This window comes from Rhipicephalus microplus, chromosome 8 (assembly GCF_043290135.1).
Source record: "Rhipicephalus microplus isolate Deutch F79 chromosome 8, USDA_Rmic, whole genome shotgun sequence".
NCBI classification, from domain to species: Eukaryota; Metazoa; Arthropoda; class Arachnida; order Ixodida; family Ixodidae; genus Rhipicephalus; species Rhipicephalus microplus.
In genome coordinates, this window is record NC_134707.1 from 24419316 (window position 1) to 24446216 (window position 26901).

Sequence of the window (26901 nt, forward strand, 5' to 3'; positions counted from 1 at the left end):
TCCCGAGAGCACGAAAATCGGGCCCATACAGAGAAGTTTCCTCATCAAAAGAGCGTAGAAGTGTGCATGGTAAATAACACGATTGGCCCGCATGTCTCTGTCGACATTGAAAGGACTGTCAGTTGGATCGTCAGAACGACTTCGTGAATGAAATATACCGAGGCAGCAACTTTGTGGCATTTAGGAAATTCAGTATACGGATGAGCGGAGGTCGAGTTATTCCGAAGCTGAATGCATACAACGGGGTATATGGAAAGGCAAACATTGAGACGAAGCAATTTTTGTAGAGTCTGATTCATCTGCTACCGGACTATTTGAATGAGCACCCTGCAAAGAGGTTGTCTGCAATTTGTATTGATGGTGCTGCTGAATTTGGCTGATGTTGGCTTCTATGCCTTAAGCAAACATGGGAGACTGGAAATAAGTGGTCACTTAAGAATTACAATAATTGTTTGCAGTATATTTGTTTACCTGAAAGATCTCCAACCTTCGAGAGTGTTCAGACAAAACATGAGCTGCATAATGGCAGCTCATAATGGCGTCTTCTTTCTACATGTTGCTTAAGAAGTCAGTGCTCTAGTTCCTAATCACATTTCTGACCTAGTAGAAATCGGTCTCCTATAGGGTGCGCACTTGTGCGGTCACTTGAACTGTGTAAAGTAAATTTAAGAAAAACAGCTGCTCACCTGCTGAAAGCTCTTGACCAAACTGGTAAATCACTTCGGGTCACCATTGCTGCAAGTGGTTTCGGTACACGGCGCTCTACGTCGTTAAGGTCACTGGTTTCCGTCTGTCTTTCAAGCTTTTGAAGTTCTCGTAGATTGTGCTACAGTCATCTGCACAGAATACAGCACAATAATCATCCCAGTTTTTTGCGTCACGCGTACAAGATTGTGCTGAGCGTTATCAGCTTTAAGGGGTCGAGTTATCGAACTACAGTACTCAAGCAGCGTAAGATTTCTGCAACATATCAGCTTTTGTGACTCTTAGAAGCACTCTGCTATTGACCAGAGTACGTCTATCTCGCACCCAGGCGCTCAGGCTCACGTTGGCATAATCTCGCACCCAGATGTCATTTGGTTCTGAAGTGACAAGGCATATATCTATTGCGCCGAGTTAACATGGCAAAACGCACCTCTAGGACTGTGAAATGCGATAAAGCATCTGCTCAAGTCGCTTGGCCTTATAATAAATTGTCTTGGCACCACTGCGCCATCAATACATATAAAAACAGTTAGCGCAAGAGGAAGATATTACCCAGCACTGTCTGTGAACATCACTGTACGGCGTGAGAATCGGGCCTGTGCGGAGCTTTCCTACCAAAACATGCCGAGCTTCGCCACCAATGGATGATTGCAATGAACAGGACAAACGAAAGCCCAGGGAAAGTGCACGAGTCAATACACTTGCTGCTTGAATTCAAGCGTGACAGCACACATTTCGCTTTACAGCAGTAATTTACGTGGAGCATGCGTATAGTGGGCGGGACGAAATCATTCCCGCAACCTTTAGAGGCCACAGGCCGTGTGTTAATTATAGCAGATATTACGACTCATGCCTGCATGTACAACCTGTGCACGTTTAATACAAATGTAGCGGCGTACAATCACGATTCAAGAAAACACGAACAGCGGAAAGCTTGGCTGTCGACTAAATCAAACTGCTACATTTCTTGACTGCCACTAGACGAATCTGTGCTCCCAGCCGGGGTCCCCGTAGCACTCTTTAAGAAGTTGCTCAAGCAGGCACTTTTGCATTGCGATGTGTCCCGAAAGCCAGGCATGACTGGCAAACGAGAAGGATATGCGGTGTATGAGCGCGAGCCGGAGCTGACGTGTAGCGATACGTACAAAGACGTCGGCTGAAAAAACAATGTTTGCCTAGCGACAGTCGAGTAATGTCGATGTTCGAGTGATTCACAAGCCACGCTTGCCTGCATTCGTGTTCACACAGTATCAAGCAGGCTGAAAACATTCAAAATTTAATTTCGAAAAAATATAATGAAAATTATAACTAATAAATAAATAGATAAAAATAAAAAGAACTTGTAGAGGGGGGACTTGTTTGCAATAGTTTGTAAGAATTCGTGATACAGTTACTTCCGTTCCATTTAAGCACGTCTGAAAACGTGTTTTACCCCTATCTCACGTTTTTAAGATGACTTCAAGCAACAATACCTCAGGTCCTACGCTTTCTGTTACTTTGAAACTTCGCATTCGATTAAAAATCATTGCGAACCATCACAAAACTTTTGTTTGTTTCAAAACTAAATAGAAAAGCCTTTTTGTAGCAGAAACAAGCTAAATTTGAAGCGTACTGCCATGCCGCCTGCCAGTGATTCTTACTGTAAATAAAATGAAGCACCTACCTTGAACTAATTTTCCACCCTTGTCTTTCACATGTGTCAGAGGGAGGCGGCGATATCGAAGAGCGTGTGAGAACTCTTTTGGGTATTCTTTTAGGCCAAACTACTTCGAAACAAGCTAGTGGCCCAGGCCTCCGGAGTCCAAGCCACGGGGTTCACTCCAGGGCACCTCACAGGTGTCTAAATTCACAGAAAGACGACAGACGCAATACCAGCGAGAACAGTGCAAGTAAACTGAGATTCGAATTATGGGAGCAATACCAGCACGAACACTGCGGGTGAACTCAAATTCGACGCGGCGGTTTCGTCACAAAGCGCCTCTTTCGGTAGAAGGTAACTTCTTCAATGTAAAGTACGCAGCACGCAGGCGACCACCTGCCCCAACGGGGCTTCACCGTCACCGTGTGTCACTCAGAAACAGACATCCGTTGCATGGCATGCTCCACTCGGAGCAACCGTACACCCAAGAGAGAGTGGTGTCACTCGTAGCGTTTCGAGTCGATATCCTCGGTGATTGCTATCAGCGGCTTCTTGCCAACACCTGCCGCACCGTCAAGGCGACGTCAATACAAGAACGCTTCAAAGGGGCTTTCTTTCCTTCACTCCCGTCTTCTTTTCACCTTCATAGTTTTGAAGCAACGGCCGCTATGGCGACAAGAACGCACCGGCGTGAGAGACGATTGGCGTCCCACGCACAGATCGAAGAAAAAGGTTGCATAAAGCGTAAGCGTTGACGCGAGTGAAAACAACAAAAAAACTGTCACGTGACGAACTCGTACGGGGGCCAACGACGTACCTTCCTGGTAGCGTGGCTGGGCGTACGCGGAGATCCTCTCCCCGTATACCACGTGCGGAGAGACAATAGCCAGTGTTTTCCTCGCAAACCAAAGCCGTTGCCCTGGGTTACCAGGCACGTGGGAAAGGGATGGCCAGGTAGGTTGCCGATGGTAACGATTTTTTTTCGGCGCCAACAAGACACAAGTAAAGGCAGCCAGATGGGAGAGAGGAGGCCAGGGTCACAAAGGTCTTCGGCGTACTGGTGAAGGGAAGGGTGCGGGAGGTGCAGTTGAATGCGAAGTGGCGGGGAGTTTTCCGCTTGCATGAATGACTGCGCGATTGATTTTTTCTTAATGATATCAACGCTCCTTTTGGTGTTACGTGCTATATTATATTTACATAAGTGTGATCACAAACATTATCTCTAATTCAATTTAGAACGGAACTCGGTTTCTCTACTTTATGGTGGAAAGAGTTCAATACTATAAATGTTTTGTGGCAGCCTTTGTAAGCACTGAAGTGTTGAAAGGCGATATCCTTCATTTGCTACGTTAGCTCTTATTTCGCAATGCTGAGAGAAAAGAGGTAACGTTTCACTCGTTTTTCTAACGAAATAAAGACAATCATACGTTTGTATTCCTTTAATGTTCATCTATTCGCAGAAGTGATTCATTGCTACTAAACGAAGCAACCGACTCACGTCATAGAGTGGCAGTCCGTGGGGAAACGTCAGTTTGACTTCCCCTATATAAACCGTATAACATGTTTTAGTATGATGCTGGTGCCGAAATGTTTCTCGACTATTACAGCGATATGTCCTTGCTTGCTTTTTATTGAGGTAATGGCCAATTGCTAATAAAAAGCTAGTGGTAATGGCGTTACTTATTAAAATCGATGATGTGTTCATTTTGTGCAGGAGTAAATGACAAACTTAATTTCCTATTATACATATCTCCCTGGAAAATACGAATGTTGCTGGCGGAATACACTATAGGAGTGGGTTTGGTGGATTACTGATAGTCGGCCATATATGAAGCGATGAAAGGGTTTTCTATGCGTTCCAATAGCACTACACTCATTGTTTCTTTTATTTGCCTAGTGCTACATGTTTCTATAATAGCTCCATAAGAAAAATATTACAAATCGGTATTGAACATGAATTGATTGATTAGTGAAAGTATTCCAGTGACGGTCTCAGACCTTCGATGAGTATTTTACTTCCACCGTAGGTATTTATGTCATGACGTACTTTCAGCTCAAGCGGGAAGTTTCACTAAAGGTGCCAAAGGAAGCTGTTCGGTTTCGACAATAACTTGGCACTGCGTTGTTTCTAAGAAATATTACGTGTTTTGAACAGACCAACGTAGCGATGCGGTGAAAAAAATTTCAGGGCATAATTGTTTATGATGTTAGTGAATGAGTTACATCTCACCATATCTTGTCTTCATTGTCTTGTTGCTTTTTGGGACTTCAAAAATAAAAAAGGAGAAGGTTTATGCATTTTGGATGATCATTTCTCGTTAAAGCTGTTGCTCCCAGTAATCATATACCGTGCAATATGAAGTACACGCGCATTCAGAGTTTACGTCGCATACCATATAGGACAGGAAAATATCCGAACGCATGTCGACAAAGGAAGTTCCGTTTCACAGCTTTCGAAGTGGTATTGTGGGGAAATAAGACAAATAACTGTGCGCCTGTTCCACGTTTGATGGCACTATGAACGGGCACCGTTACACTGGAAGAGCAAAGCGGGATGCGTTACGCCCACGGTTGTCGCCTTTTTTTGCTTTGTAATGCGTGGGTCGTTCGCTTAGATTCATCCGTTTGCTATATCTGGGATTTCCATTCGCACGCCACTGTCGTTAGCACCGATTCCGGGGATTGCTTACGCATGACCAGCGAAATTTCCACGTCCGTAGAGCACTCGGTGATTTCGGGACGATTAATTCAACCGCGTGGACCGTTCGACCGAACCAGCTTGGCGACGCTCGCCTCGCGGGGAGCGTAAAGGGAACCAGCTTTATAGCACGAGGGCTGCGTTTTACGTTAAATAGTTTAATAGCTTTTAGATGCGAAGCAGCTCTTTGACTAGCCTGTGTAACGCTGTCCCACCACAGGTGTTGGCGCGGTGCCAAGTAGGTCACGCCGCTGCTGCGCGTTGACGTCACTTTCTTCCTCGCCGGCCGCGCGCTCGCCGCGGCGCCCACAGCTGCCGCCTCGTCCTTTCGCCCGCAACACCTGCCGCGACTACCGCTCGCTACACCGCCGACACCGCCGAAAACGCTTGACACTGCACTGAAGTTTACCACGTACGCACATGTTCTTTCACCATTGAATGTATAAAATGCTTACACAAAAGTTTAGCCAAAAGCTTTCAGTCACTGATTACTGGCAAGACAGTTATATAACAGAGGTCTGGTTATTCTATGGGACAATCAAGCATGCTTTTTTTTCTCAAACAAACAAAAAAATGACCGCTCCCTTTCGTCAGTCAATAACAATGCCATACAAACTCTCAAGACAATGCAAGAAAGATGAGATTTTTCGTGAATTGTACAACATCAATGTAGGGCACGCCGTCTGAAATAATTTAGAACGCCTGGGTTCTTTAAAGCGTTCTTAAAGCTAAGCACACGGGTATTTCTGCGTAAATTTTGTCCCAAGTTAAAATTGCGCAAAACTACTTTGTTTTAGGTACCGTTTAAATACAGAGGTGTCACACTATACATGATAATAATATTTCTCTCTAATGATAGAACGGCAACATAAACACAACTAAATACCATCGCATAATCGATAGGTAAACTACAATGGCGTAGTTGTCCACTCAATAACAATGTGATAGTGCGTGGCCTATAGCCGAGATTTCACATACAACCGAGTCACTAAATCGCAGCATTTACACAACATCTAATAGTTCTCACGTTTGTGATGATGCCAAGTGAACTAAAGATGTTGTTGAAGCAGAAAGTGGTCCCCAATCTGAAATGATTCTGGTAAATGGAGGCTACAACGACAATACAGAGCAAACTGAAAAGTTAAACTCGGTCATCCTATTACAGTGCATTTACAGCCGAGCCATACCAAATGCTTTCGTACGTCGTTTGAGGCATACATACAAGTAGTTAAACTCACGCTCACTCAATCAAACAAAGTACGCTTTGAGAACGAGCATGATGTGCGCTCCTACGCAAGCACGACATGGCTAGCAGACGACGTAGGGAGCAATCCACACCTGGCGCACTTAAGGCAGTTGCCACCAGGGGAGGACTTAGTTTGATCTCACGGCCAATAACTGATGGATCCGACTGCTCGGCACTATATGTAAAACTTTCAATAACCACATAGCTTCAGTATAGGTAAGCATAGTACCAGGATATTCGAGAAAAAAAAAACATTGCGCACACCTTTGAGACGGGGAGGCAGGTGATCGAACTGTAAAGTTAAGAGAGTAGTCGGTAATATGGTGGCCAGTATACAGCTTATATCCATCGGCGTAAGGAATGGAGGGTGTAAAAGCCGTATTATACAAGCTTATTCCACGAACTCTTATAATGAAACGTCTAAAACAAATGCACTGTGTAATCATTCGAAAGATTACTTACTTGAGTTCGTAATATACGAGCCAGAGATCAAAAGCCTAAGCAGCGTGACAACTTCGGCTGGTCGGAAATAATGTAGGGCTTCTAACAACACACATGAGAAGACAAGGACAAAAGAGGACGTGCCATTCTGACCTAATTTTCTTTCTATGGGCCCCGTTTGTAATACGAGCTGTTGTAATGACGTCACCAAGACGTTCTCAAATTTTCTGTGTTTTTACACGCAATTTAAAACGCTGGGCGTGTTAACCTTTATTTTATCACAAATTTCGCTTCGTGTGAGCCATTTTACACACGAATATTACCCTATTAAGATAGCTGGCTTGAACGTGGTCTACTTTGTCATGTTTTCACGTGTAAATAAAGAATGAAGTCTTTTACATTGAAAGTAGGGGACAGGTGTATTGCCTACCACATTTGTTGGGAAACCAATCAGGCTTACCTAATATGGCCATTATGGCTTCCTATATAAAGTCAGGTAGTGCGAGAATGTGATTGATGCGCGGCGTGGAATGCCCTTTGCGTAAGATGCCATGCGCAATTTGGAAACCTAGCCCGGCCGGGCCACTATCAACTTCACTAGGACGCCTTCTTGTCACGTGATATTACGAAACAAACTCGTCTCTTTCCTTCTTCCCGCCGTCCTTTGCGAGCAACGTGTGCGGTGCTCTCTTCCCAGCAAACCTTGCAATCGCCTTTCAGCTGTCGAGATGAGATGTCGTTTTTCTCTTCTTCCACTGGGCGAAAAGAGGCGACCGTCTTTTGGGAATTTTTCTCTGCGAAAAGCAAGCCCCGTTGACCATAGACACTCTATGTGTGCGTGTGTACAACAGTGTTTGGACACATTTAACGCTTCTCTTGCATTTTGATATTTTTTTTTTTGCTTTTAGAAGAGGAGATAAACTTTCTTAAGTGCATGGAGAGTAACTTCGGAGAAAGTACACGCAGCCAAAGTTCCCGAAACCGAAGCTTTTTCTTTCTTTCTGACAACTGATCAGACGCTGTCGACAGGCTGTCAAAAACAGGACGCCTGTCACATCAAAGCCGTTTCTGAGCGGCGAAGAAGCTTGGCTAAGCGCTTTTTCCTGTTAGCTTTCAGGATTACGAAACGCGATTGATGACAGTCCTTCTAGAAAGTACGACTGAAATGCAGAACTTTTTTTTTCCACTTGTGTTAAAATGACCAGTTCCAAATGCGTGTTTTATTCAGAGAAACTGCAAAACCTTCTACATTAGAGCTAATATATGGTTGGTATACAGCCTGTTTAAAATATACCCGTCGGCTACGTCTCTCCGTCGTGAAAAAAAAAAGCAATGCATGTCTGCTACTCTGAGTTACAGAGCTGTCGCATTGATTTGCGTTTGCTTCAGAAGTAATTTATAAGAGAGTGAATTGAATATGTGGTTGTGCTTTTCTCCTCCTTTCTCATTTCTATTTTGTATTTATGTATTTACAAAAAAAACCTGAACTGTCACGATGTGTAAGTACTTTTTTTTGGCACAGTTTTCTCCTTTCTATACATCACATTTATTTCAGCCCTGTTCACTATATAGATGGCAAGGCTCAAACAAATATTAGCAATTCCTTGATAAGGCCCAACACGGGGCGAAAAGCACAAAGCTTACCATGGCCAAGGCATCAATGAATGGTGTAAGACGCAGGAACGTGGCAGCATCTTTGTAAGCGTCTTACCTGAGTAGTATGCGAGACTTTCGCCATCGGCCACTAGGCAACCCACACTCGCGCTTTGAGCCCCTGCGGGGGGTCGTGCTCCGGACACCCGACAACGCCCCGTTCGAGTGAGAGTGCTAAAGAAGCCGCCGGCTGGTTCACTTTAACGCACAACAGAGACTTATTTGGAAGCGTTTAATTTACCTTTTCTTCAGGACATGAGACTTTCAAACAACGAAGGCTCTTATACGAAGACGACGAGATTGGCATCTTGAGAGAACAGTGAGGATGGTGGTTCACTCGCTCCTCCGACAGATCTATGGCATTGTGGTGGTGGCGACTCGGGCAGAAGAGTGGTTCAGAGGACCTTCTTCTTTTGGGTAAAAACCAAGTGTACGCTGGGAACAGTTGCCTGCCGAAGAGTCGACACTACTGCCTTAATTTATGTAACGTTACCTAGCCTGGTGTACTCACCCCAAAAGCAACTAGAGCGTGTTTATTTTTTTTATTTCATTGCATTGTACAACAAATCAAGTTTGCGAAAAAAATTGATACTTTTACTCGACAGCCCCAGCTCGTATGCAATTTATGTGAACTCAAACTCTAAATTTTTACCAATTTTTTGCACTTTATGGGGGCGTTACGTTACTTCTAGTAGTCGGTCTCTGAAATGCAAAAATAAGAGTTAGGGATTACCATTGAATACGTGAGACATACAGCCATGACTCCCTTCATTGTTTATATTATCTTGCAATTATATTCCTAAAATGTCACGGCCATAGTCAACCGATAGTATACACAGTACACCAGTGAAAGTCATGACACTGAAGGAAGTTCTTAAAACACTAACAAATATTTTTTTTTTTGCTTGCGGCAGGTATTTTCACAGTTACCGAAGATGGGACAGTGACTCGTTTATGCTCAAGGCACAATTGACTGAAACGGGCCGGGTTGGGCCGAACCGGGCCCAAACCTTTCGGGCCCAGGCTGGATACCTGTTAAGACAACAATGTAATCTGATGATACCGTAATTCCTAGCCACATTTTTATGTCACGGGTGAGCGAGCAGTATGAGCAGCTTTGCCAGAGAAGTATACGCATTCAAACTTACCATAAAAAAAGAACATCAGGAGAACCATGACGCTTGGTGATTCTGACTCCCGTGAAGCAGTTACACGGTGAACGTTTAAAATATTCTTGGTGCCGAAAAGTGATACGTTTTGATGACAAACTTTCCGAAACATTTCACCTCGACACGGCGTTTTCCATACACAGTTGTTGTCTGCTCAACGGAAACCATCGTCTGCAAGCCTGAAAAGTACACGGCCCATTACACGTATCCGCTTGCGTCTGCGACGATACTCGCGCAATCTCAGTGCCAAGTGCCGAATGCAACCGAAAGTTCAACGTGGGTGAGTGGGACTTTCCGTTGTTCTTAAGGCCTACTGCCTCCATCTCACGACCTTCTACGTTGTTTCACTCCCCAGTTCGCTATAATTTCATTTCGCTCAGTTACTGATTTCGCTAAGTTACTCAGTGATTATGGTAGCGGAGTTCTAATCAAAGACCTCGGCGCCATTAAGCTTAGGGTAATGCAGCCCTTCAAGATTCTCTGGGTTGCTTCGTATATGCGCGTGCATTCTCGGTGATAATGAATGTTCTACCAATCGTGGGCTTGTCGGCGATGAGCCGATTTCGATGTGGCACTGTGACGTTTCATTGACGTGACTCGTTATTTAAGGTTGCCACATTTTAGTGTGGCCGGAACGTGAACGTGTATATACGACTGTTGGTGTGACCTGTACCAACTGAAGTGGTGCGTTGCGAAGAGCGTGGATGAAGGTCGGATTGCTGGCATGAAAGAAGGACACAGAAGAAAATGTCACGCTATCTGAAAAAAATAACTATAGAAACAAAGAAGTCGAATTTTATCATTAGTCGAATTTTATCATGACGTAATATCGGGCGTAGAAACTGTGGGACAGGTTGACGGTGTGTTCTTGAATTTTCGGAAAGCGTTTGACACGGTGTCACATTCACTCTTACTGTTTAAGCTTACCACCCTGAACATTGATAAGACTGTTTATAAATGGATCGAATGTTACCTTTCCCAAAGAACACAAACCGTAGTACTGAATGGAAAATGCTCCGAGTACACCGATGTTACCTCAGGGGTCCCACAGGGCTCCGTCCTGGGTCCGCTTTTGTTTTTAATTTATGTTAATGATATCTCTGCAGGAATTTCATCTTCTATACGGTTGTTTGCGGATGACTGTGTTCTGTACAGAAAAATTTTTGATCACAATGATGTATTAGAACTTCAGAAAGACTTATCGCTCATTTATAGCTGGTGTACCAAATGGAAAATGAATTTGAATATAACAAAGTGTGTACATATTTCATTTACCAAAAAGATGAAACCTTTTCAGTCACAGTACCATCTGAACAATGTACAGTTGAAGCAAGAGAGTACATATAAGTATCTAGGTATAATACTATCATCTGAATGTTCATGGAGGCCTCAGGTTGACACTCTCATAGCCAAAGCTGGTAAGGCTTTAAATTTCATTCAAAGAAACCTGCGATGTTCGCATGTGAATTTAAAACGTATGGCATACACTACTTGTATCAGACCTATCTTAGAATACGGTTGTGTCGTGTGGGACCCTGCCGAGGTAACCTTCATTGCTGCTCTGGAACAATTACAAAATCGTGCTGTCAGGTTCGTCTTGGGACGGTACGGAAGGGGGGAGAGCTGCACTGCAATGAAGGCTGAGCTAGGATGGGAGTGTCTTTCTGACCGCCGCCAGAAGCAGAGATTAAAATTTCTTTACTGCATTTACTACAATAAAACTGCAATTAATAGAGAAATATACCTACACAACCCTCATTCAATTCAAAACGTTTTGATCATAGTTGCGAAATTCGGGTATACCCAGCTAAAACGAACATGTATGCCAATTCATTTTTTCCTAGAACGATTATACAGTGGAACAGGCTAACTGAAATGCAAGTACATAGTGGGAACGAAGATATATTTTATTCACTGCTGTAAACCCGTGTTGTAACCTAACGAAGATATATTATGTGTGAACAAAATTCTGCTATGTGTGTGAACGAAAATGTATTTCAGTTATTTATGTGTGAACAAAGTTGTATTGTGTCGGTGAACAGAGATGTACGTCATTTATTGATGTAACCCCCCTGCTATAACGCGTTCGGGTGCTGCGGGGTATCTGATGAATAAAGAAAAGAAAAGTAGGGAGGAAGGAAGTCGACAAAATAAAGGAAGAAAGAAATAATGTGAGGCACTCGCGCCAAGCTTAACTTTTCCCCTTTTCCCAAAAGAGGAAAGGTCATAAGTTTTTTTGTGAAGTCTTGTTCTCTGTTCTGACCCTCTAAAAAAAGAAAACAAGATATAAAGATATGACACACGAGGCACGAGTTTTCTACTTCGGCACCTATAGGAGCGTTTCTTTTGAAACGTCTAGTTGAGGAGGAGGAGGAAGAAAGTAGCAATTGTAAGAAACTATAGCACCATCCTGTATAGCGGCCAAGGCAGAAAGGAACAATAGAAAGAAAAAAAACACAAAAGAGTCGAGGTCAATTTATGGCAGAAGGGTCCACAGGAGACGTCAATAACCCACCTCATTCGGGACATGGTCCTTTCTTGCAAAATTTATGAACATACCGCCTCTGTTAGCGGCCGTCAGCTATAGCTTTCTCCATGAGCCGTCGTATAACAAAAAGTATTTTTGGAGACTTTGTTTAGAGCCAGTGCTACACTTTCCTTTTGTTTCCATCTCTGCGTTTTGTGTGCGATCATCATGCTACGTTATATAGGTCTCTAAAACTAGATTTCTAGTACTTTTTTTCTTTTTTCTTTTTTTTCTTGCCTTCTTGTGAAGTCATAGCGTTTCGGTTCCAGAAAAAGAAGCGGCAGTCTTTCCAACACTCCGAACAACTAAACCACTAACTACATGATTCGGAGTGACGCAAATACTGATAAAGAATACGTGAAAGAAAGGGGGTCAAAGTTCCCCATTACAGGCAAACATATTGAAACGAGAAGAATAGTCGCGCTAGTTGGCTTGCGTTGATATTGAGACAGGGCAAAGACGAATCCCGCAAAAAGACTCAACGACACGAGTGTGCTCGTGTCGTTCATTCTTTCTTCGTGATTTGTCTCTGCGCTGTTCCCATACGATAGCGTCTTGGAGTCGATGAAGAACAAAGATGGATAATGGTTTTTGTCTTGCGCTCGGTTTGAGGGTCAGCCGTGTGTACTCGAAACTACGACGCTCCTGCTTCGTCTTCTTCTTCGTCGTCATCTTTTTGTGGCGTTGCTGACATACGTGGTCGCCCTTCACTAGACCTAGCTATTTTAGGTTCGCATTTCTCTAAGGAATGCTAGATGTCTCTAGGGCTATCTTAGTGTAGGCGTAAAAAGGACGAGTATGAAAAAGGCATCAACAAATACTCTAAAAGAATAAGAAAGACTACGCAAAGAATCCGAAGTCATTTCCCGTTCACACTGCGTTTTTCAATGGCTGCTTGTTACATTTATTTACCTTTTCTGTTACTCCTGAAAGTTGAAGAATGCAAGGCATTGTTTTTATCTTTAACGCTTTGAAGCGAATAATAACGGTTATTCTGTGTATAGTGGTTTCTACGTACCCATAGGTTCTTGTACAACGAGCTTTGACGCTTCCCTGTGTTGTTCAGCATTTGTTGCAGTGCTGTAATGTTCTCTGTAGTTTCTATCGGAAAGAGGTATATGAAAATTGGTGCAGAATAAATGAAATATCTACCAAGTAGTGTGTGATTATCAGAAACCCTAAATACTCGAATCAAATAGTTTGGTATTCCATTTGATTAGCGATTCGCTTTCCCATTTCGATATTTTCGAGCCCCACAAAACTTCCTGACAAGTATTGAAATCAGCGCAAGCAAGTACATGCCAGTGCCATATTACGCGGAATGTTTAGTACAAAATTAGCTTTGTTTCGCACACATGCTGCACAAAATATTGTGCGCCAAAAGAAGCCTAATCCAACCTCACCAAGCCTCTCACACCTGTGAAGAGTTGTTCACAACACGTTTCATTTTATTGCGGTCCTATTAATTTAGTTCTTTGGTTCGATGACAAAGTACACTATTTTAATTTTATTCATTCGCTGGGTTTATTGAATGTTCCTTTCATACAATTTCACAGATAATTCTTGCTCATTGAGAGCGAGGAAATAGACACCAAACCACAAAAAAACGCAGCTGAGGAAGACGGCAGCAAGTCGAGGGGGGGGGGGAGGTAACTTAAGAAATTTGCGAGCATAAAACTAAATGGGCTCCTGTCATATCTTTCAAATTGTAGCTTATTGGCAAAGGGCATAATTTTGTATTGCGCATAAACAAAAGTGCTAATAAAGAATAATAGAAAGAAGAAAGTGAAAGAGATAATTATCATGATGTGGATGATCAATATTACAAGCACAATGAACTCGATTCACCCACGGTTTGTCTTTCCACCTCCGCAAGGTTCTGAGTTGCGCATCAAGAGAAAGCTCCTTAATGCTGGCAGATTTTAGCACAAATAATCCTTCGTACAACTCCATTTGGTGAACTTCTGACCACATTCCACAGCTTATACACAAATAAAAGTTGTAGCCTACTTTAATATCGAAAGAAATATTACACCTACACTAAGCCTGCTTTACGTTTTAATCTCATACGTTCCACACTCATCTTGTTTTGTTTTTTTTTGCGCCAAACTTTAACGGGCCTAACCGAGGTGGAGTTGAGCTTCAAGAGGGCAATATTTCGTGCCAGCTCAATGTGCCATTACACAGTGCATATGCTTTACTGCTGCACAAATGCGCTTGAACTGCAAATTCAATCTTAATGACGAACAGGAAAACGCGTGCCTCTTTATTCTAACTAAATGTGATCACCACGGCGGTGCCGTTAGAAAGACGTCTTCTAAAGAACGCGCCAACGATACACGCTAGCGACATTGGACAGATGCAAAAAAAAAACAGGAACAAAAGCTTCGCCAATCCTCTAAGCTGTCCCAAGTTCAGCGACAACAATGCCCGCAGTGATATTGCAACGTACGAGAACCGCGGCGAACACCATAACGCGAAGAGATCTCGAAATTGTAGATAAGAGAAAAACAAGAAGAAGTGTATTACCAGCCTTTTGTTCTACGAGGGATGCCCTCGCTGGCTGTAAAAGGAATATGGCCCCGGTACGAATAAATAAGGTTGCCACACTGCACCTACAGATTGCGTACGTCAAGGCCGGATGCATACAATTCCCTGGGCCAATCAGATGGCTGCAAATTCTGTCGATACGAAATTGCCACTCTGCCTTCTGTTCATTGTGCCTTTGTTTCCTTGTGCTGTTCCATTTCATTAACGTGATAAAATTCACCTACCATAATAAATCTATTTAGGAATGACGGAAATCAACTTCTTTACGCACTAAATATTTCATTACCCATTCTTTTTATTCGAAGCATACATGAAGTCTCTATAGCGGTATATTTGCTATGAAAGTTTTTGTGCTAAATTTTTATTTGTGGATACAGACAAATTTATTTTGCACAACAGTTTTCCCACAAACACACCTACAATAGTACTTAGCCTTCGGAAAGCCTTCAGAAAAGCCTTCAGAACAATCCACGAGGAGAAGTGCTGTTCTTGTTGCGATACTTGCTCACTATGTCCAAGTACTGGTAGCTGGTGGCATCCAGACTTTGGGCACGAATACCGACAGCTGTGGCGGTGAGCCCGTGAAAGGGGTAGAAGATACCAAAGTTGTGAGTCGACGAGCTTGAGCCACGACGTACAATTTGAAGGTTCTCGCTTTCAACCTTTCTGGATGCGTCCACCACAGCAGCTTCAGTCTCACGCTTCGTTTGGGTCTCACTAGGAAAGCGTCCACGGCACTGCCTCCCTCGTCAGCCACCGGGACGTCTTACTCACTTCACAATTAGGCAGCGGCAAGCGTAGGAGATAACCATTGCTCACTAAGAGCGAAGGAATAGACACCACACCAAACGATGGGAAATACCCCAAAGAAAACAGCCGACAGTGAAGCAGGGCGTGGTTAAGACTAAGAAATTTGTGGGCGGGAAACGAAGTGCGCATTCGCGAGAAACGGCAAATTGTATATGACGGTAAAAGCCTACAATTCAGATGATTTTGACTCCAAATGAGAAAGTTAATGATAATGATAATGAAGATAACATAACTAATATAGAAAGCTAAACAACCACTATTCCCAAGCTTTTGAATTTTTCCTAGTCACGGAATTGAGTTGCGTTTTTTTAAAAAGTCGCAGTTTCGCCGAAAGGGAGAAGCGATGAATGTGATGTGAACATATTCAAATGTTTTAAGAAGCAAGCCTGGCAATTTTAGGAGCAATTATATTTGTAGTAAACAATCGCTTGCTAATTATTCAAATATTTTTCGGCGTAGTCAGAAGAGATGACGACAACAAAGCTCTTGCGTAGTCACGTCTTTGATATGCGAAGTGAGGCTTGAAGTGAACTCATTTCGATCCGACCTCAAGTACCACTACGAAACGCTTGTGTAAGAGAACACGGCCGCTTCAGGAAGACTTTTCGCACCGTTCTTTCGTGGTGAGAACGCAGCCCATAGAAGCTCCCATCTGCTGGGGGGGACGGAACAAGGTGCGCGTTGATCATTGCCGCGATAGCACGGAAATCTTAAGCGCTACCCCCCTTTTGTTCGCTGGCGAAATAAGCGCGCGCAGACGAGCCAAGCCGGAAAGGCCATGTTCACTCCGAAGAAAGAGGAGGTTAATAGGTTAATTAGCGCATCATTCCTCGTGGACGTAAATATATATATATATATATATATATATATATATATATATATATATATATATATATATATATATATATATGCGTAAATATCAGTGGCAGCGGCAGTGATGGCAAAAACCAGCCCCGAGATTGTTCATATAATTGCTATCTCAATACTCGCGAGGAGAATTTCCCACAAACACAAGTCTTCTGAGCAACGACTTTTGTAGGCATAGCTGTGCCGTCCATAGCCCCCACCCAAATTTACACTGCATTTTCATGCTAAGGAAATCTCCCGCTTCTCTCAAACCCAATCTACTTGGCTCCATGCCTTTTTGTTTACGCAATAACATTGATCACATTCTTATATGCTCCAGCTGCTGTTTTATTTCCACGGGGAACACTCGTACGTCTAAGCCCAGATGGCCCGGCAATATTCAGAACTCGCTCCCTGCGTTATTGCGCAATCTACCCGTTTTATCGCTGCCAAAAAATGGCTTTACTGCGAATTCAATTACAACGAGGAAAGTGAAGCATGTACATCTTCTTCGCAATAAGTCTGCCTGCCGGTGGCTCCGTTATGAAACACGTCTTCAAAAGAACCAGTCAACGATACGTGGCAGCAATATCAAACAGAAACGAATAAAAAAGGAAGAAAAGAGGCTCCCTGTTCTTCCAAGCTATTCTGCCTTCAGCGGTAACAATGTATGTGGTGATGTTGCAACGTATAAAAACCGCGGCAAATGTCTTAACATGAAATGTCGCAAGTTAAGGTACAAAAAAAGCGCCAGTCTCTTGTTTTACAATGTATAGCCACCCCGGCTATAAAAGAAATATACGTCAGAGACAACACACTAAGATTACAACTCTACGCCTAGAGAGTGTCTAAGTTGAGGCCACGTGCGTACAGTACGCCGGGCCAATGAGAAGCCTATAGATGCTGTTGATACGAATTTCATGTTTTGCCACTCCTATAGGGAGCGGCGCATAAGAGTTACGAACTTAATAAAGTCGTCCAGTTAAGAAGACAAAGAAAAAGGGAGGCTTTTCAAGTTATGGACCCTGTCCGGGGCACTGCATCCTGTGCTCGTTTATTGAAGGCTTTTGCCAACTCTGCAGTTTACGCTGAACGGCTGTAAAAAACGTGTTTTCTTGATTCATTTAATCATGCTGGTCCTTGTTACGTCAAGTGCACTCGTGGAGTCCAGTGAACCATCTTGTTCTCTTTCACTTGCTTCTTCATCGCGTACCACTCGAGCTCCGCTGGAAAGTCAAACTTCGTCCTTTCATTGTACTCTCGGGAAAAGAAAAACGATTGCGCGAAATTCTGCTTGCAACTGGGGTAGTCTTGCCCCCCCCCCCCCCCCCCATTGAATCGCGAGTTTTCGGCCATCCAATGCTTCGCTCCCCTTCCTTCACTGCTCTCTCATTTGAAAAGGGTTTATAATGAAGTCTGTGCGGCACACTTTTTAGGACACGAAAACTTTGCCACCAGTTAATTTCTCTCGCAAGGCATCAAATCAAATCCAGAGTCATCTCAACGCCTCGTGCATATTTGTTGCCTCCTCTCCCACGTGCACTCTGCAGTCTACGGGTACAGAGATCACAATGTTTTACCATATCGTACTGCTATACGTATGAGGAATGTACACAAACAGTGATGTGGTAAGGGCAAAAGATATTGCCCTTTTTAAGTTGTATCTATAACGTTTCCACCTATGAGCCAGTGCCAGCATGTGAGACGCCCGTGCTTGTTCCTGATTTGGGCGCACCCTGGGCCACTTCCATTAAGAAGGGCACTGAAACTTGGCCTGCATTTGGCCAACAAACGATAGGAAGTTTTTTTTTTTTTCATTGAAATACCATGGAGTTGTTTGGGATCATACACGATGAACTACCTGCATATCTTCATCGCCAGTGGGAAGAGTGTCTGGTACAGTGTCAGCACGATATCATGGTTGACGTGTGTCAAGGGCACGTACTTCGTGATATTGAGAAAATATCGCTTGCAAGAGGGAGATATAACCAAGTTGGTTGGTAAATTCAGGAAATTTACTACCCAGGTCAGCAAACCCTGAGCTCCTCCAGATTGAGCACACTGCATGAAACGTGATATATGAAAAATGGAACACCGAGATGAAGCAATTTGTCAAGTGTGAACTTCATACACTACGAGACTACTTTGTATATAAAAAAACAGTGCGAAAGGTGGAATCCAAAAAGAAACAAAAAAGCATGTGCTGCCACGAAGCTGAAGTTGAATAAAGCTTTTATAAATACGGATAACCCTTTATTAAAAATACAAATAATACCTCCTCTCAGGGGAAAAAAACAAGAAAAACAAAAAATGCTCTACGATGCCGGAAAGGCAACGTCACACTTGATGAGCTGGACGGCTATATGTACGAACTTTTCAAAATAACAAAATTCATCATAATTTGATGTTATAATTTGATGTCCTGTCTAAAGCTACCGTAATTATATTTCCTTAAGCAGAGAAGCTTTTGTGAATTTGCGAGTTATTTCATCCTTGCTTTTGGATGGAAGAAAACGGAAAGGGCACAAGCAGCGAGGTTAACCAGAAATACTTCTGATTGGCTACCCTACACTGGGTGATTAGGAAAGATAAATAAAAATATGAGAATGAGGGAGGATGCAAGGAAAGGAGCAAATATCAGCGCAGAGATAGACAGTGAAGTGAATTCAGGGCAGCCTAGTAAACTGTAAGACAATTGACACTCTCACACAAGCAAGTCGTTCTCAAAGCACACAAGGGCTTTGCCACCTTGTGGGCTGTAGTGAGATGTGGCCGATGCTTTGGTAGCACCTGCATAGGAAGTGGCCGATCATTCAGTTGACGCAATGCCTCTGTGAATTCGACGGTGACTTGTGCAATATTCTGTTATATATTGTGGTGTTCATTAGCGATGCCTGGAACGCTGATGTAGATGTGAATATGCGATGCAGATGTACCACAAGGCGTCACCGAGAATGCTATAGTTGCCAGACACAAATAGATATTGTACAAGCTCTCATAACTACCTAAACAATAAGCACTACGTCTGTGACGACACGTTTCACTTTCGTGTTATACGAATTCCTATGATGGTGGGAATAGCCATGATTAAAGTCCGGAGCTCTTGAGAGATCCTGCTTGCTGTCCATTCATACGTGTCACGTAGCCGGATCACATTGAAAACAAAGCGCTCGTTACAGGCCATAACAAGGCTGTCATTGCTCATATACGGGTAAAAGCAAATGAACAAATGCTAGAATGATATATCTACAATATCATTGTTCTACAATATCTACAATTTCATTGCGCTAAAGAGCGCCGCTGCCTCCTCGAGTGAGTGGCGGTGGTTGCCTGTCTCCCTGCGCTGCATCTCAGTCGGCCGCGCGCTGTGTCACTTCGTGTCTCCAAGTGATGGGCGAACGTACGTGACGACACTGACTGCAAACTGGCGGATCACGCCAGCCGTAACAAGCGGGAAGTCGACGAAGCGCAGCGAAATGTTGCGCACTCGGCACTTACAGAATATGTCAGTTTTCCTATAACTAGATATTCTGTTCGTGCTGGACGAACCCCACATGCTCACCTAAAACGTTAGCGTTATTGACGCTTTTGCGAACGGCGCAATGGGAACTTCACAAACGGGAATCTCTGATCAACAAGACAACGCACATCTTCACGTTTAGCAGTAAAAGAGCTGTCAGGTGTTTTTTTTTGTTTGTTTCTAATTGTTTGGTACCGTCGCAATAAAACGTTTGGTTGTATTATTCGTAATCAATCACTTTTTTATTTAATTCAGAGAAGAAGTGTTCACCCTTTTGAACTCCTTCTGTAAAATGCTGTCTTTTTAGTCGTTGAAATTTGTCTTTACAATAGTTTTTTTACAGTTTTCTTGATTTTATATTATTTTTTCTTGATCTTCTTTATCGATTTGACATTTAATTATGACTGTGTTCTTCCCTCATGCAAAGATCTGAAGTTAATGAAGCACAATAATGAATAAATGCGAAATAAAATATACCAAGGACGACATAATAATATACAGATTTGCCTTGGCAAAGGAAATCATCTTTGAGAATTTTCTGATATTGCACTAAAAAAAAAAGACAAATATTCGTACGCCTCTTGCCCCCTAGATGGAGCTACAGGCGGGTGATGTTGGACAGGAAAAGGAAAACGGGCGATGTCACGCCCAGCGTGTTCGCCTTTTGTTGCTTTATAATAGGAGACATGCTTGCTTTGATTCATGCCATCGCTGGACCAAAGATTTACATTTGCACACCGTTGCCGTTAGCGCCATTTCCGGGAATCACTCCCGCGTGACCAGCAGCGGTTCCACGTCCGCAGTGCACGCGGTGATTTCGGGACGATCTAATGAACCGCTCGGGCGGGTCGACCAGACTAACAACGCCGTGCGCATGGCGTGCGGAGGGCGTGATTGGTCATAGCTTTTACTGGCAGAGCGTTTGATTTACGTTAAACGTTTGGAACCTTTTCGCTCGGGGCTCCGGGCTTGTTATTCCATCCAGCTTACACTAGATTTCCGCTGGTAGAATAGGGTGGGTTAACGAAAGTTAAGGAGGTGCACAATGATGTCACTGAAGCGCCAGTGAACAAGTAAACGGAGTAGAATGCAGGACACCAGGGCCACTAATAAGGCGCGCTGAAGTTTGTTGTTTTTTTTTTTTGCTTTATTTCTGCTTATCTCACGGCAATTACAGTTTACCGTACTTAGCTGACCTCTAAATCTAAGATGTTTGCCCTCACGATGGCTGAGTAAGGAAGAGGACCCATTTTTTTGTTTTGTGTTTTGCAATCAATATCATTATGTAAAGTTTGCTAGTTCTAACCGAGCCTATCTTCCCATGCCTTGATTAATAAATAAATAAAAAGAAAACTCTTTCAATCGGAGAGGGGCAGAGAACTTGCAAGGTATCGCATACGATGTGAAACTTCACGGGTCTACTAAATATGTTCATCAATAAGTACAGATTGAGTATAGGACAGTGAAGCACGAAACTCTGCTTAAGGCGCTGCATCACAACATTGTGCGTCTTGCGAAAGGCCCAATTCGCTTTTACCATACTTGGCCCTGGCTACTGGTAACTTAACTAAGAGGCCATCTTGTCACCCGATATTACAAAAGAGCCTCTTCGGTTATCTTTCTCTCCCACTGCTCCGCGAGCTGTGCTTGCGGTGTTCTTTTCGCCGTAATTCCTAGTTCCGCCTTTCAGTTGTCAATAATATGTATTGCTTTTTCCTCCACTACGTGAACAGATGTACTACGTGCACAGAGCATTTTCAGGGCGGCTTCACTGCACTTGTCTCTGCCAACCAAAGCATGCAGCATCTATGTATCTGCGAAACGTATTGGACAACATTCTGCGCACCTCCTCGTTTCGATATTGCTCTTTCAGCAAAGGAGATACTTAAGTGCATAGAGAGGATGAAATTCGAAGGAAATACACATTACTGAAGTTCCTACAACATAACTTTTTTTTTCTGTCAACTCATAGGAGGCTGTCAAGAGCAGGACGCCTGTTAAAAATAAGTCGGCCGTTGGTGATGGTGAAGTTTCGCTGAGCGCTTTTTCCTGTCACTCTTCAGGGTTACGAAACACGATCGAGGACAGTCCTTCTTGAAAACACGACTGTTAGGTCGAGTTTTTTCTTTCTCTTTGTATGTTTATAAGCAGTTTAAAACACTCTTTTTCGGAGAAATGACACCGCCTTCTACGTTAGATCTAATATGTCGACTGGGCAAAGGCTGCCCAGACTTTACAAAGGTAGCACTCCTGCTGCGTCTCCCCGTCTTGAAAAATTATTATTATCATTATTTTGAATTCTGCCAGTCTTTTTCCGAGACCACAGCAGGTAGACATACAGCAGAAAACAAGCAAAGATCCAATGCGGTGATGAGCGCTACTTTTGGACGCTTTGCTTCTTGTTGCGTGTCTAACATACAGAGTTCATGTTTTTTTTCAAGGTCTAGCTCTTTTCATTACTCCTTCTCCGGGGGAATGCTAGTTGTCTCAGGGTTTCCTTGCCTCTTTCAGTGTCGCAATGAACAAAAAAATGCATCAGTGAGTATTCTTGAAGTGCAAGAGAAAACACCAAAATATATCGAAGTTAGGTGGTACGGCGACTTCCCATTACAGCCCCGAAATTAGATTTCGTTCGTTGAACTCCCATAAGTTGGCTAAAGCAAGACGTTGGCCCTATAGTTTTATCATCCAGATGTGGTTATAACCACATTCATTGGTGCCGTTTCTACGCTCGCGAGTTTCGTTATGGCTAAGCCAATTACTATTTTCTCTGTTGTCTGGCATTATTTTCATCACGCTACTCTTCTCTTTCATCCCTTATTTTAAACCAAATGCAAATCGGGCGCCACGTAAATGAAATATATGTATTTCATTTAGAGAAGGGCGAATACTCGAAACCCTGACTATTCGATTTCAATTCGATGGCATTCGATTTGATTCGCAAGACACCTTTACTACTTGAAATATTTGATCATAATAGAACACCATAACAAGTATGGAAATCGTTATAAACAATCGCCGTCCTAAATTACGTTGATGCACAGATATGCAAACCTCACTCTATTGCTACACATACCACACATAATCGTGTCAGCCGAAACGATAATAACTCAACTTTGACAAGGTATCGCTCTCATCAGTCTTCGGCTTCATTGATAATAACAATATCATAGAATGGGGTTTCACATTCCTGATTGATTGATTTGTGAGATTTAACGTCCCAAAACCACCATATGATTATGAAAGACGCCGTAGTGGAGGGCTCCGAAAATTTTGACCACCTGGGGTTATTTAACATGCACCCAAATCTGAGCGCACGGGCCTACGACATTTCCGCCTCCATCGGAAATGCAGCCGCTGCAGTCGGGATTTGAACCCGCGACCTGCGGGTCAGCAGCCGAGTACCTTAGCCACTAGACAACCGCGGCGGGGCTTGACATTCCTGAAGCAATGATATATTTATGAGAGACGCCGCGGTGTAGGACTCCAGAAATTTCCGCCCCCTGGGTACTTTAACCTCCTCCTAAACCGATGTACACGAACCTTGAACATTGTCGCCTGCATCGTAAGCGTGGACGCTGCGGCCGGCATTTGAACCCGCGACCTGCGGGTCAACGTTCGAGCACCATCATCACTAGACCATGGTGAAAAGTTTCAGTTCATTAATGGTATATTACTTTCATATATGAGCTTTGAAAACAGCAATGCACAATGTCTTTTACTTTTTGCTCGACTTTAGTTGTCTGTTCCTTTCATAACGGACATAAAAACATAACCATTGCTCCCTGCTGGTGAAGAAACTGGCACCCAACGGTGGCAAATGCACCAAGGATAATGGTGAGGTGTAAAAGTGGAGGGGGATAGGGGAGGCAAGAAATTGAGAAATGTGCTGCCATAAATTGTGTGCATAAAGTTGAAAGTTGTAGACAATCGGTAAATGTCTTCATCCTCTACCATGCATATAACGAACAACTCATTAGGAAGAAAAAAAGAGGGGCTAAGATCGAAACATAATAAAGAAATATTGAGTATATGGCAAGTAGAACAAACTTGGTTCGTTCAGCTTTCATTATTCTACCTGCGCAATGCAGGAGTCACGCATCAAGAGAAGCTTTGTCGAATGTTTGGACAATTTAGCAAAACTAAACACATTTTTCAAATAGCCAACTTTCGTGAGCTTCTTTGTGCGTTCTTTTCTCTATACACGGCGGAAACTTGTAGTTTCGTATGAAATAACAACCCGCCTTCTCCATAGCTTATTTATACTTCCCCTTGTTTGCGCAAGTACCTGTAGTTATTTCTCATACCTCCCGGCTAGCTCCTATTTTCGCGGTGAACATGAACGCTTCTAAGCGAAATGGCGAGGCACACTTCCAAGCCTGCTGGTTCTGTTATTTCATAATTTATCCATTTTTATTGGTACAAAATAAGCGCTTACACTGCGAATACAGCCACAATGAGGAAACGTGACACGTGTGCCGTCATCTTATTACTAAATCTACCCGCCGGCGACGCCGTTATGAAACACATCTTCATACGCGGCTGCAGTTTCAAATGAAAAAAAGTAACAAAGGTGGTCCGATCGTCGAAGCTTTTGCAAGTTCAATGGTAACAATGTGCGCTCTGGTGTCGTAACATACGAAAATAGAGGCAAGCAGCGTAGCGCGAGGGTATCTCGAAAGTCAAGTCATAAGGATCAAAACAAATCTACCAGCAATCTTTTATTTTACGAAGGTCTCCCGCCAGTATAAAAGAAATATGGCCCCGGGGAAAGCAGTCTAAGATTACCACACTACGTCTATTGAAAAACCTCCTATGTAAAGGTCGGGTGGATTTAAAAACCTTGGGCCTATGAGAAGCCTGTATACGTACTTGATATGAAGTTGACGTTACCTCACCGAGACCTAGCGGTGACTGTGTTCATAAAACAAACACCGAATGAGGCGACATTTTTTTTTTCATTTAGCACGCCCCACCCGGGGTTCTATGCCATTTCCTAGGTTATTGGGCGCTTTTGTCAACACTTCAGTTTACCCTACGTGGTCGTAAAAAAAACGTGTTCGCTGGGGTGATTTAATCATGCCGTTCCTTTTTCTGTCAAGTGCACCTGAAAGCGCTTTTGAACTTTTATTTCTTTCATTTTTCTGCGTTACGCCAGCGCGTAGCTGAAAAGTCAAGCTTTCACTTTTTTGTTGTGTTTTCAAGAAAAATTTCACGAAGTGCATGCGAAGTTCTAGTTGTGACGTCGAGCTCTTTCGGCCTGCCGCTTTAAATAAGCACTTTTGTCAGCAGTGATCGCCTCTCCCTCAGGCCTGCTTCCCTCTAGCTTTATTAGACTTTAAAATAAAATAGGCCCAACACGTTTAGAAAATGGCAAATACATTTTTTATCCGATACCGGGTTGGCGAAGATGGTTCTTGAAGACTAAAAAGTTTATTTAGACTGGTTCGTACAGCAGGCGTCGAACGTTTGGAGACCACTAGGTCTGGGGAAATATCAACTTAGTTTGAGTAATTTGTGACCGTATCAAGTAGAACGGTGAATTCCGTGTTGTTGCTGCATTTTAGAGGGTCGGCCGCAGACGTAAATTGAAGGCTTTTATTCAAACCAACAAGAACGCTTAGCTTTGTGTGTGTGTGTGTTTCGTACATCTTAAAGTTTTGATGCTGACTGTTCATACAAAAACGGCACGAACCACAGGACAAGAGAACATAGATCTACCAAGCTTTCTCTTTCATCCTGTTTCTCGATTTCCATGCTGTTGAACAAAAAGCGTAAACGACTTTCGTACCACTTTTCGAAGAGAGTATAGTGACATCGCTCAAGAGTGGTGAGGTGTCTCGTTAAAGGGAGTCTTATACGTGGCAAGTAAGACTTTCCAAAAAGAGTCAAATGATTCTGCTTTTTTTTTCTTACAAATGCGGAGCCCTCCGCAACAGCGGCTCTCTTTAATCGTGTGTATATGCTATATATGTGCAGGGGGGATGTGAAAAAAACGCGAACGGCACGATGCGCTGCTTTCATCCCACTCTATTTGTGGTTATTATGAAAATGTGCAGGATTCGTTCTTGGTTGAATCGTGATTTGAAACTAAATGTGAAACAGCAGAGGATGTCAAGGCCAAACTTTGCGTATTTCTTTCCATACCCACTGAGCATATTTCCGGACGAGTGCAAAGTATTAGCTTTCAAAATAATGGAATTCAGTTTTAAGAACCTTAGACACTTTTATCTACCTACCTAATTGAATGAAATAGCGCAGAATGGATTTGCGAATTACCGTTGCGGAATCTGAGAAAGATAATCGCTGTTCCCGAAAATCCGCGTTTTATAAAAAACCATCAAAAAAAGGTAAGATTGTGCACTGCCACGTCCGGAAGTATGATTTCACCCAGAAGAATCTTTAGAGAATAACACCTCCACTGCCAGTTCGTTAACTTTCAAAAATGACGTAAGAGAGGATTGTATGAGTTTAAACAAACAGCGAACACTACATTCGCACCAACCTTAGGAAAAGGACAAAAAAGAAGCGATTTTAAAATTCTGAGTGACAACTATTCCTCTTCTCTACGCTTGCTTTCGAGTATTCAAGCTGGAAAAATAAACTAAAAGATTACGATTGAACTGGGACAAAGCTACACTGTTCTACTTTGTGGGGTAAGTTTTCTGCCAACTTATTGGAAATGAAATGGTTCAATTCTTTTTTAACCACTTGTAGTTTTGTAGCTTGAGCGTTGCGACAAGCTGATAAGAGGGCTCTGCTCCTGTAAGCTTTTCCAAGACAGATCGAGTACCTTTCTGTGTCTATTAAAAATAATCTGACTTCTCCTTGAAGGCGAATAACGTTCGTGTGTTGTTTGGACTTGGTGTCAGATTTCTTTTTAAGTTGGCCAACTAGAGAACTGCGGAATTTTCGCGTTCTTTGTTTGCATTCTTTTATTTCTCGCAGCATTTTTTTTTCATAAATACGCCGTTGCTGTTTTTTCCAGGGTACGATTCACTTTCCAGCCTTTCAACAAGCTACTTTTATGCATGACATTTAGATGTCGGTGCTAGTCGAAAGCAGTCATATGCAGCCTATGCTTTCTCCCGGGCACG

The 26901-nt window shown here is 43.0% G+C and overlaps 1 protein-coding gene and 1 long non-coding RNA gene across 2 annotated transcripts in view; one reads left to right on the forward strand and one right to left on the reverse strand.

Moving 5' to 3' along the window:
- LOC142768873 (tubby-related protein 3-like) overlaps positions 1-3162 on the reverse strand; it is a 91260-nt gene extending 88098 nt beyond the window's left edge. Inside the window, exons 1-2 of the mRNA XM_075871323.1 lie at positions 2369-3162; positions 687-836 (exon numbers count right to left, since the gene is read on the reverse strand). Coding sequence (XP_075727438.1) covers positions 687-733 — 47 coding nt within the window. The 5' untranslated portion in view covers positions 734-836; positions 2369-3162. The remainder of the gene's footprint in view (positions 1-686; positions 837-2368) is intronic.
- LOC142768874 (uncharacterized) overlaps positions 1-26901 on the forward strand; it is a 195532-nt gene that overhangs the window by 96400 nt on the left and 72231 nt on the right. The window lies entirely within an intron of this gene.